This window comes from Scyliorhinus torazame, chromosome 25 (assembly GCF_047496885.1).
Source record: "Scyliorhinus torazame isolate Kashiwa2021f chromosome 25, sScyTor2.1, whole genome shotgun sequence".
Taxonomy (NCBI): Eukaryota; Metazoa; Chordata; class Chondrichthyes; order Carcharhiniformes; family Scyliorhinidae; genus Scyliorhinus; species Scyliorhinus torazame.
In genome coordinates this window covers 8908045-8920254 of record NC_092731.1, presented here as the reverse complement: position 1 = coordinate 8920254, position 12210 = coordinate 8908045, and the positions used below count along the sequence as shown (strand labels likewise).

Below are 12210 nucleotides of genomic sequence, written 5' to 3'. Positions count from 1 at the left end.
GAATATTGAGGTAACCGATGGTGTTAAAAGATTGAAGAAAAACTTCTATCAAAAAGCAAAAAAAGCTGGAAATCTGAAATAAAACAGAAAATGTTGGGAAGACTCAAGTTGTGGTTTTTTCTCGAATCGTTCTTTATTTCCTCACTTTCAATTCGGACAGCACCCAAGGCAACAATTCACATCTCATCTGGGCCCATATTTTGTTCTTTTACTGTACTCATTACCACTCCCTTTGGCATTTCTATCTTTCCTCGCTGTGTCTTGCACTGACATGGGATGTCTGCGCAAGATGGTCCAATTTGCACTGGTCCACACGTGCACAGTCATCCCATGATGTCCATGGGGTCGGCGGGGGAATTTAACAGGGATCCAGGGCCAAGGAGATAAAAGTTTGGTATTGGAAGTGGAACCGTGTTCCGGAAGGCCATGGGAGAAAGTTGACAGTTGTCCTCAGGCATCTAGGCCTTTCCATTGCAAAACAGTGCTAGCCTTCTCAGCAGGGTTAGAACAGGGTTACTGAATGGAAAGCCACAAATTCAAGATGGAAAGGGAGTGGGTTAGCTCAGGTAGAATGCCCCACCCCCCCCTCCTCCCCCAACCCCCGTACAGACACAAACCCCCTTCCCTTGCCTGGGAAAACCTCTCCCAGCGGTCTGGGCTCTGTATCAGGCGGGGAAGGGCCCGGGAAAAGCTGTCATATTAATGTTTCTGCTGGAGGGAAGGAAGTGGTCGGGAACTCAAAGATGGCCTAAAAAAGTCCACACATCCTGGTTTCCTGACCATAATCCCATCCCATGCTCCTAAACGCCACCCAGAGTAAAACACGAGAATTCCCATAGAATCATAGAATCCACTGCGCATGAATGGCCTTGGCAAGAAACATGGCCATCTTCCAAAAGAACAAAGAACAAAGAAATGTACAGCACAGGAACAGGCCCTTCAGCCCTCCAAGCCCGTGCCGACCATGCTGCCCGACTAAACTACAATCTTCTACACTTCCTGGGTCCGTATCCTTCTATTTCCATCCTATTCATATATTTGTCAAGATGCCCCTTAAATGTCCCTATCGTCCCTGCTTCCACTACCTCCTCCGGTAGCGAGTTCCAGGCACCCACTACCCTCTGCGTAAAAAACTTGCCTCGTACATCTACTCTAAACCTTGCCCCTCTCACCTTAAACCTATGCCCCCTAGTAATTGACCCCTCTACCCTGGGGAAAAGCCTCGGACTATCCACTCTGTCTATGCCCCTCATAATTTTGTATACCTCTATCAGGTCGCCCCTCAACCTCCTTCGTTCCAGTGAGAACAAACCGAGTTTATTCAACCTCTCCTCATAGCTAATGCCCTCCATACCAGGCAACATTCTGGTAAATCTCTTCTGCACCCTCTCTAAAGCCTCCACATCCTTCTGGTAGTGTGGCGACCAGAATTGAACACTATACTCCAAGTGTGGCCTAACTAAGGTTCTAAAAGGTTCCCTCCATTCTGATGTAAGGTCATCAAATTGAAAGGTTAACTCCGTCTCTCTCGCCCCAGATCCTGTCTGGCTTTCTGACACCTTCTCATATTTTCTGTTTTTAATGAAGGAATTTTACATTTACTCAAACAAATTATGTTCAGGGAAATTATGAACTAACAAAAAAGCGCTCAGGTGGCAGATAAAATATCCGACAATCTTATCCTGTAAGTTCCCGGTCTTCTGAGATTTTTTAAATTTACAGTACCCAATTCATTTTTTTCCAATTAAGGGGCAATTGAGCGTGGCCAATCCACCTACCCTACACATCTTTGGGATTGTGGGGGCGAAACCCACACAGACACGGGGAGAATGTGCAAACTCCACACGGACAGTGACCCAGAGCCGGGATCGAACCTGGGACCTCGGCGCTGTGAGGCCGCAGTGCTAACCACTGCGCCACCGTGCTGCCCTTCCAGCCTTCTGAGTTAACCTAGCCAATGGGACGGCAGTCGGTTGCTGGTTTGACCTCAGCATCTCTTGGGGAAGTGGGACTGGGAATGAAGTGAGTCCCAGGTTGCCACGCTCGATTGTTACTCGTGACTCCTGATGGCGAACAAGAATATGGACAAGAATGAGACTTTGTGTTGAGTAAACTGCCATTGGGGGAGCACCATTAGCTTCACTCCATACCCTCCCCACCACCATCCCCACCCCTAGGCTAGGCTAGGGGGAGAACATCCTGCATTTGCACCCAGTCATCCAGAATGGAAATCACAGGTATCCATCTCCAATAAGCCACGGGTGAGGTCATAAGCCAAAGTTCAGACCTGATGGGGAGACAGGAGGTGGCGACACGAGGGGAGATGGGATGAGATGAGAGACGAGAATTGTGCAAAGGAGGCAGGGACGGAGGAGGAATGAGAGTTGGACAGAGTTATCGTAGCTCTCTGCAAATGTTGATATCCCTATCTAACACCGAAGCATTAGATTGCAATGTCAGGAGGCAGGAGTGAAGGTAGATAGCGTAGCATCAGGAGGCGGAGGCAGTAACTGACACTATTCTATCCCTTTTTAATAAAATGCACACAGAATACAAAACTGGCGCAGGGCAATACTTTACCTGGATATGGAACTCTCTGACGCAATGTCCTTCGGAGTCCTCACGGCTGTTAAGTTCCTCTTGGGTTGAGTCACTATGGAAGTAAAAGGTCAAGGCTAAGGTCAAACCAGAACGACCACAAGCACATCAGCACGGATCCAAAACTGGCTCCAAATACCCTCCACCCACCTTTTTTTTTAAATTTAGAGTACCCAATTCATTTTTTCCAATTAAGGGGCAATTTAGCGTGGCCAATCCACCTACCCTGCACATCTTTGGGTTGTGGGGGCGAAACCCACGCAGACACGGGGAGAATGTGCAAACTCCACACGGACAGTGACCCAGAGCCGGGATCGAACCCGGGACCTCGGCGCCGTGAGGCAGCAGTGCTAACCACTGCGCCACCGTGCTGCCCTAATACCCTCCACCCACAATGACTGATTTGAATTTCACCCCGATTCAGGACTGCACGTTCATCAGTTACTCCTGGGAAGTAACGTCCAATTCATTAGGGTGAGGGGGACCCAGGAAATCGAAGCCCCCTTTCCGGTGACTGTACCTGATTTTATATAATGTTTGGAAGTGGTCGACACGGCTTCCAGTGACGTGACTCTAAGAACACTACCGTACGGAACGTGATCCACATTAGTTGCCAGTCTCAAACTCATTCTCATTCCATTAAAATTAGCCTTTACCATCGCCTGCCCTTTCTGGAGTATCTAGAACCGTGGAACTCCGCCCCTCCACCCGTCTACAGGCTCCTATCGCCCGGTTTGGCATCTGAAAGGATATGGTTAAGGGGAAGTGGAATGAGGTTAATGGGATCCCGCTTTCAGAGGACCAGCCAGCAAGATGGGCCGAAAGGCCTCCTTCCTGCGTTGTACGAGTCGCTGACTCTAATTTATGGGTTTTATCACCTAGCTAAAGTAACATAAACTTACTTGTTACTTGGTGAATTTTTTTGCCGACAGTCCCGTCATTCAGGGGTCCCTTCGAACCAGCGATCCTATAGTTGCGAACGAAGAATAAATTATTAATTTGATATCCCTCCTAACAATGGCATTTGGGAACAAGATCGCCTCATTTTCTGCACCAATATGCAGCTTGCCAGCGCGTTTCCACTGGAATAAAGATTTGCGAGTGGCCATATTGTGTTGGCTGATCTCAGCCCACCGTGAAACAATGGGTCAAAACCTCGAGCCAGAGTTTAGAAAGCCAGGGCCTGCTGGAATTGGGTGCGCTGGAAAACTTTGGCTGGAGCTGCGTGGGACTCAGAGTGAAAGAGACGCCAGAGACCGCAGCGCAGTGCAGCAGGAAGGCCCTCCCTTGCTACACCGCTAGGTGGTCCAGAGTGTGTGGGATGTCCCATATGGGGCTCTGTCTCGGTGTCTAAACCAGTTACACCAAAGTGGGCATTGGGATTATTCCTTTCAGAGTAACTACTGCTACGTGCTGAGGGCAGCACGGTAGCACAAGTGGTCAGCACTGTGGCTTCACAGCTCCAGGGTCCCAGGTTCGATTCCCGGCTTGGGTCACTGTCTGTGCGGAGTCTGCACGTTCTCCCCGTGTGTGCGTGGGTTTCCTCCGGGTGCTCCGGTTTCCTCCCACAGTCCAAAGACGTGCAGGTTAGGTGGATTGGTCATGATAAATTGCCCTTAGTGACCAAAAAGGTTAGGAGGGGTTTTTGGGTTACGGGGATGGGGTGGAAGTGAGGGCTTAAGTGGGTCGGAGCAGACTCAATGGGCGGATTGGCCTCCTTCTGCACCATATGTTCTATGTTCTATGAAACAGCCGGAACCATCCGAAGTTAGTGATTCAAATCGAATTGTCGTATGGTTCCCAGCACATTTGTCCAGCGGAAGCTTACCCTTCCGGTCAATTCCCAGGTAAACCCTTTACCTGGGAACTTCCTCTGTGCATCTTTGGGTACCTCACTGTAGTGATATCTAGTAAATCATCTTTGTATGTATGAATGATCATGTAGAATAGTGTGCAATTACATCATCCAGCCACTGGATGGAGTCAGAGCACATCTCACAACCCTCACGGTGGTCCACGTGCTCTGGGAGTGAGTTAGGAGAGAGTGTGGGAGATAGTCATGTTTTTCAGTAGTTCTGTGTATTGTAGTTATTTGATTTAATATTTTCGGCATACTTAAGAATTTACAATTTATAGCGTAGTGTAAATAAATTGACTTTGATTTAGTACAAAGTCTGCACCTCTTTGTAGCAACACTACAACCTTAATAATATTAATTTAAACAAAGTACATCACACTCCCCAAACCCAACACGAGGGAGCCAGGACTTTACGGCCACTTCTCTATGGCTGTCTATTATCAGGCCCCAGAGGGAATTGAACCCTCTGACTCAGAGGCAAAAGGTTACCCATTGAACCACTGCTGGCATCTTCAAAGTAGGACTCCAAGAGGAGCCAGAAGTGCCTTTGATCTTTGAAATCTTAGGAAGATCTTTAGGCTCATCCAATGTACAAGGAATGATGAGGCAGCACGGCGGCACAGTGGTTAGCACTGCTGCCTCACTGCACAAGGGACCCGGGTTCAATTCCGGCCTTTGGTGACTGTGCGGAGTCTGCACGTCCTCCCCATGTGTGCGTGGGTTTCCTCCGGGTGCTCCGGTCTCCTACCACAGTCCAAAGGTGTGCAAGTTAGCTGGATTGGCCGTGATAAATGGCCGCTTAATGCCCAATTATTAGGTGGGGTAGCGGGCACAGGGCGGAGTAACGGGCACAGGTTGGGAGCTCTTTGGGAGGGTTGGTGCAGGCTCGATGGGCTGAATGACCTCCTTCCGCACTGTAGGGATTCTATTCTATGGTCAATGGTGATTCCTCAGCTGGAGAAGGGGGTGTTTTAGATTAGGCTGCGTTGCACCCTCCCTTTGAATCTCTGGACACAAGAACACAACAGCTGATTGGCTACTGAATGTTACCTCTGCACTCTGGAGGGAGGGGCAAACACCCCATACTTTGGGGAGCAAGTGTAATATCGGACACCAAACACGGAACCATCGTGCTTCCCGGTTGCCTTGTCCAGCTCAATACCGTACCAGTATCCTGGAAGAGAAACAGTCCTGATTATAACAGAGAAACGTAGTGTGAGCGACCAACACAGTTCCGATGGTCAAATCCAAAGCAAAATATGGCAGATGTTGAAAATCTGAAATAAAACCAGAAAATGTTGGACAGTCTCAGCAGGCCTTGAGAGAGAAACAGAGGTAACATTTTGAGTCCGTGTGACTTCTCCAGAACCTCTCTCAGGCCTGGAGATCATACGGACTCAAAGCATTAATTCTCTTACTGCCAGGTCTGCCAGAAGCAACAAATAAAAACCAGATAAGGCTGGAAGTGCTCGGCGGGGCAGGACAGAGGAAGGGTTCAGTTCTCATGATACCTCATCAGATGTTACAGATCAAGATGTTCCCAGAACTAACTGCCTCGTCTGTGCTGAGCTCTCTCAATCCTGGCTCCTTCATTCTTGATGCTGAAGGAGTTTTCATCGTCCATGATCAGGACTGGACATTAAACAGGGTGTACAGTGGCAGAGAGGGCGGTGCAGTGGGTTAGTCCTGCTGCCTCACCGCGCCAGGGACCTGGGTTCAATACCGGTCCAGGGTCACTGTCTGTGCGGAGTCTGCACGTTCTCCCCGTGTGTGCGTGGGTTTCCTCCGGGTGCTCCGGTTTCCTCCCACAGTCCAAAGATGTGCAGGTTAGATGGACTGGCCATGATAAATTGCCCTTAGTGTCCAAAGGTTAGGTGGGGTTACGGGGATAGGGTGAGGGAGTGGGTCTGGGTGGGGTGCTCTTTCAGAGGGTCGGTGCAGGATCGAAGGGCCGAATGGTCTCCTTCTGCACCGTCGCGATTCTATGACTCTATAGTTCTATGACATGAAGCAAGGGTTTCACTGTGGGGCAATTAGTCTGTGGATTCAACTTAATCACATGGGTTAATTCAGGAAAGTCAGCATCTCTCCACTGGCATCTATGTTACATTTATTTCACGAGCTAGGGGCCAGTATCTTTGTCCATAGAGGTCCCAGCTAGATGGGGTGTGGTAGGTCAGAGGTTTAGTCACTGGATTAGTTATCCAAAAATGTGAATTCAAATCCTACCAATTTGTCAATTTCAATTCACTTAGTTAGGTAAAACTGGAATAAAACCGCTGCTATCGATGAAGGTATTGAATTGTTCTCAAAGACTAACTGGTCCAGGTCTACTTGTGGCTGGTTACCTGGCATTATGGTCCCCATTCATTTCAGATTTATAATTCAGAAACCACCTGGTTAGAAATTAGATTTTCTAAATTCTTTGACAGCATTGAGATGGGCCCGTCCCTACGTGGCCTTGAACTGAAGGCTTGCTCGGCCATTTAAGAGTCAACCAGATTGCTGTGTGTCTGGGGTCACGTGGAGACCGGATCTGGGGCGAAAGTCTCCGGAAACGGCGCGATGTCCGCCGACTGGCACCCAAAACGGCGCAAATCAGATGGGCATCGCGCCGTCCCAAAGGTGCGGAATGCTCCGCATCTTTGGGGGCCGAGCCCCAACCTTAAGGGGCTAGGTCGGCGCCGGACGAATTTCCGCCCCGCCAGCTGGCGCGGAAATGACATATCCGGGCGGCGAATGCCTCTGCTATGGTGGAGACCGTGGCGGAGGCGGAAGGGAAAGAGTGCCCCCACGGCACAGGCCCGCCCGCGGATCGGTGGGCCCCGATCGCAGGCCAGGCCACCGTGGGGGCACCCCCCGGGGCCAGATCGCCTGCGCCGCCTTGTCCCGCCGGTAAGGTAGGTGGTTTAATTTACGCCGGCGGGACAGGCATTTTAGCGGCGGGACTTCGGCCCATCCGGGCCGGAGAATCGAGCGGGGGGGCCCGCCAACCGGCGCGGCACGATTCCCGCCCCCGCCGAATATCCGGTGCCGGAGACTTCAGCAACCAGCGGGGGCGGGATTCACGGGCGTCATTCTCCGACCCCCCGCCGGGTCGGAGAATGGCCGTTGGCCGCCGTGAATCCCGCCCCCGCCCCCGCCGAAGTCTCCGAAGGGAGAAAAGTCGGCGGGGCGTTAATGGCGCCGCTGCCGCGGAGAATGTCACGGGTCTGCGCAAGGCAGCCGATTTTCGGCCTGCCGATGTTCTCCCTTCCGGATGGGCCGAAGTCCCGTCGACGTGATGACCGTTCACGTCGACGTGAATCAAACCTCCTTTTCATCGGCGTGACCCGGTGCTCCAGGCTCACGCCGACCAGCGAGGAGGTGAGTGACGGCCTGGGGGGTTGGCTCTGGGCAGGAAATGGCGTGGCCGCAGACTGATTGCCTGAGGAGAGGTGTGTCTCGGCTTGTGTGTGTGTGCGGCGGGGGGGGTGGTTAGAGTAGGCTGGGCTCCGGGGGAGTGCCGGGAGGGGGTCCGTGCCGGGGTGGAGGTTGGGGGTTGTGGAGGGGGTCCGTGCCGGGGTGGAGGTTGGGGAGGGGGTCCGTGCCGGGGTGGAGGTTGGGGGGGGGGGTCCGTGCCGGGGTGGAGGTTGGGGGGGGGTCCGTGCTGGGGTGGAGGTTGGGTGTTGGGGAGGGGGTCCGTGCCGGGGTGGAGGTTGGGGGGGGTCCGTGCTGGGGTGGAGGTTGGGGGGGTCCGTGCTGGGGTGGAGGTTGGGGGTTGTGGAGGGGGTCCGTGCCGGGGTGGAGGTTGGGGGGGGGTCCGTGCTGGGGTGGAGGTTGGGGGTTGTGGAGGGGGTCCGTGCCGGGGTGGAGGTTGGGGGGGGGTCCGTGCTGGGGTGGAGGTTGGGGGTTGGGGAGGGGGTCCGTGCCGGTGTGGAGGTTGGGGAGGGGGTCCGTGCCGGGGTGGAGGTTGGGGAGGGGGTCCGTGCCGGGGTGGAGGTTGGGGGGGTTCCGTGCCGGGGTGGAGGTTGGGGGGGGTCCGTGCTGGGGTGGAGGTTGGGGGTTGGGGAGGGGGTCCGTGCCGGTGTGGAGGTTGGGGAGGGGGTCCGTGCCGGGGTGGAGGTTGGGGAGGGGGTCCGTGCTGGGGTGGAGGTTGGGGGTTGTGGAGGGGGTCCGTGCCGGGGTGGAGGTTGGGGGGGGGGGTCCGTGCTGGGGTGGAGGTTGGGGGTTGGGGAGGGGGTCCGTGCCGGTGTGGAGGTTGGGGAGGGGGTCCGTGCCGGGGTGGAGGTTGGGGAGGGGGTCCGTGCCGGGGTGGAGGTTGGGGGGGGTCCGTGCTGGGGTGGAGGTTGGGGGTTGGGGAGGGGGCCGTGCCGGGGTGGAGGTGGGGGGGGGTCCGTGCTGGGGTGGAGGTTGGGGAGGGGGCCGTGCCGGGGTGGGTGATGGGAGGGCAAATGAGTTGGTCCACCTGGCCAGGTGCCAGCCTCCAACAGTTGGACCCATGCGGTCCATGCCACCTGGCTGGGGGGAGGAGGGGCTATGGGCAATGATGACATGTCGTCGTTCCCCTCCCCCCCACCAGGCCGTCATGTTTTCAGACCATCCAGCGATGTTGGCCGCCGTGGTGGCAGCCGCTCATGTCTATGTTGCCCTGGATGAGGAGGAGGAGGAGGAGCGTGCCAGAGAGGCGGCGCAGGCTGCCGCAGAGGGGCAGGCGGCAGCCGCCCAGGCTGGAGGGACACCTGACCGACAGGACGAGGAGGGGGAGGAGGACGTCGCGGCCCCACGGCAACGGAGGCACCCGAGGGCGCCCCGTGTGTACCGGCCCCGGCAGTCATACCAGGACCTCACGGACCGGGAATGCAGGAGGAGACTCCGGATGAGCCGGGAAACCGTGGCACACATCTGCCACCTGCTGGCACACCTGTCACCGCGTGGCACTGGCGGGGGACACCCTCTCCCCGTGTCCGTCAAGGTTACGGTGGCCCTGAACTTTTATGCAACGGGGTCATTCCAGGCACCGAGTGGGGACCTGTCCGGCATATCGCAGACATCGGTGCATCGGTGCATCCGGGCAGTGACAGATGCCCTTTATGCCATGGCGCACCGCTACATCCGCTTCCCCGTGGACCGGGCCAGCCAAGATGCCCGGGCCGTGGGCTTCTCTGCCATTGCCGGGTTCCCCATGGTCCAGGGCGCGATCGATGGGATGCACGTCGCCGTGCGGCCACCTGCAGATAACAGGGCCGTGTTCACTAATAGGAAGGGGACCTATTCGATGAACGTACAGGTGGTCTGCGACCACCGCATGATGATCCTGCACGTCTGCGCCCGTCACCCAGGCAGTGTACACGACTCATTCGTGTTGTCGCGGTCATCCATCCCCGGCATGTACGAGGGACGCCATCCCCGGCTGAGGGGCTGGTTGCTGGGCGACAGGGGCTACCCATTGCGATCGTGGCTGATGACGCCTATACGGAGGCCACGCAATGAGGCGGAGAACCGCTACAATGATGCCCATGTAGCGACAAGGGGAGTGATCGAAAGGTGCTTTGGCGTGCTGAAGATGCGTTTCAGGTGCCTGGACCTCTCTGGGGGCGCCCTCCAGTATCGGTCAGATAGGGTCGGCCGCATCATTGTGGTGTGCTGCGTCCTGCACAACATAGCCCAGCAGAGGGGCGATGTGCCGCAGGCAGAGGAGGGCGGAGTGGAGGAGCAGCAGGAAGAGGCCCAGTCCTCCCCAGAAGAGGGGGGCGGGGGCAATGGTCAGGGCAGATGGGGTAGACACAGACGGGTGGCTGTCCACCGTTACCGGCTGGCCCAGCGGGCACGGGACAGACTGATAGACGCCCGCTTCACTGACTAGATGGGCGTGGGAATCGGGTAGTATGGCCACAGACCGCACACCATGACAACAGCCGACCACCCACACCCCCCACCCATCCACCCACCCAGCACCCTCACCCCCCTCCCCAACCCCACACACCCCACCCGCATGCACACCACCCCCCCACCCCCAATTGCCGATCCACCGGCGGCACAACGGGCCGGGCTCACCCAGTTGCGGGTGGACGCGTGTCTATCGCAGGCCATGGAGAATGATGACAACCCGCCTCCGATGAGCTCCTGGCTCTACATCGTTGGACTATGTCTGACCCATGGCCACAGTACCACCATCCACCCGGACCATCCCTGCATGCGGCTGTGACACTGCAGCGCACGGTCCCGTCCTCTGCCCGGGGGATGTTGATGGCGGCCCAGGGGGAAGGGGGCAGACTCACCTGGGGCTGAGGTAAGACCACCCCTCACACACACACTTGCGCTCAACGTACATGACACCCCCGCACACTTTGGACAGAGCACAAAGGCAGCTTCGGTAGGTGTAACATTGACTTTAATAACCAAAGGAGTTCATGCAAGTGCCCTAGCGCCTAAAACTCATCTGTGCCCTGCACCCGTGCCAACTTACTCAGTGTCTAATTGTTTGGCCTTACGGGCCCTTTGACTACGTCTATGTGGTTCCCCAGACGGTACAGCAGAACTGGAGGTGGACTCCTGTGATTCCTGCCCTCTGACACTGGATCCCTTTGGCGGCCGTTTCCTGGGGCGTCCTGGCCTAGATGGGCCAGGCTGCGGCCCGGGCGACTGGGATGGCGAGCTGCCAGCCTGTCCTGCCCGTTGCCCACCCGATGCACCTGGGACGGAAGGGGGGGAGTCCGAGGTGTCGCGGTGTACCGGGACCTCCCCTACAGAGGGAGCCGGGACGGACCACACCACCTCCTCCTCCCTCGGGGTGCCCGATGGCCCCCAGGCCTCTACATGGGTGGGGGATGCGAACGGACTGGCCATCCGACGCGCCCCCGACATCTGGCGCTGCCAGTCCTGGAGGCCCGTGCTGGTATCGACAGGGGTCTGCAGGTTTGCAGCCATGGAGCCCAGGGGGTTGTCGAACCCTGTCTGCGACAGTGCGACGCCAGCTCGCACATGGCCACTGGCGCCGATGCCCTCAGCGATGGCCTGCTGAGACTGGGCCATGGCCTGCAGAGACTGGGCCATGGCCTGCAGAGACTGGGCTATGGCCTGCTGAGACTGGGCCATGGCCTGCTGAGACTGGGCCATGGCCTGCTGAGACTGGGCTATGGCGTTGAGCGCCTCTGCCATCTGGCGCTGGCACTGGCTCATGGCCTCCTGTGAGAGGGCAGCCATTTCCTGGGCCACAGACGCCGCCTGCACGGAAGGCCCCAGGCCTCGCAAACCGTTCCCCATGTCTGACACCGTCGCACCCATTGCCTCCACCGCGGACGCCACCCGTGCGGTGTCAGCCTGGGTGGCACGCATGACCGGGACCACTCCCAGCTCCTGGACGCGGGTGGACTCCTCCACCTGCGACCGCAGCCGCCGCAAGCCACCCGTCACCCTATTCGCTCGTCTCCGTGTCGGTGGTTGCATCGGATCTATGTGTGGGTGTGGTAACTGCAGGAACCCGGGATCCATCTGGGCGGCAGATGTTCGCTTGGCCTGGGCTGCCCTCCGACCGCCCGGTCCCTCTGCTGCTCCTACCTCCACCTGCTGTACCGGGACGGCTGTGTTGTGCGCACCAGTGAGTGTACCAGACGCCTCATCACTAAAGTGCCCAACCGTGGTGAGTGTTTCTGCGATGGTGGAGGGTGTTGGTGACAGCAGTGGCGTTGTGTCGTGCTCTTCGTCCCACTCTGAGTCCATGGCACTTTGGGGTGGGGGTTCGTCTCCACCCATCCACTCTGAGTCACTGTCCG

General features: G+C 56.5%; 1 protein-coding gene across 2 annotated transcripts in view; it reads right to left on the bottom strand.

Annotated features, from left to right (window-relative positions):
- clip3 (CAP-GLY domain containing linker protein 3) overlaps positions 1 to 12210 on the bottom strand; it is an 82968-nt gene that overhangs the window by 17466 nt on the left and 53292 nt on the right. For both annotated transcript variants that reach the window (XM_072489955.1, XM_072489956.1), the window contains exons 11-13: positions 5507 to 5630; positions 3501 to 3565; positions 2581 to 2653 (exon numbers count right to left, since the gene is read on the bottom strand). In XM_072489955.1, coding sequence (XP_072346056.1) covers positions 2581 to 2653; positions 3501 to 3565; positions 5507 to 5630 — 262 coding nt within the window. The remainder of the gene's footprint in view (positions 1 to 2580; positions 2654 to 3500; positions 3566 to 5506; positions 5631 to 12210) is intronic.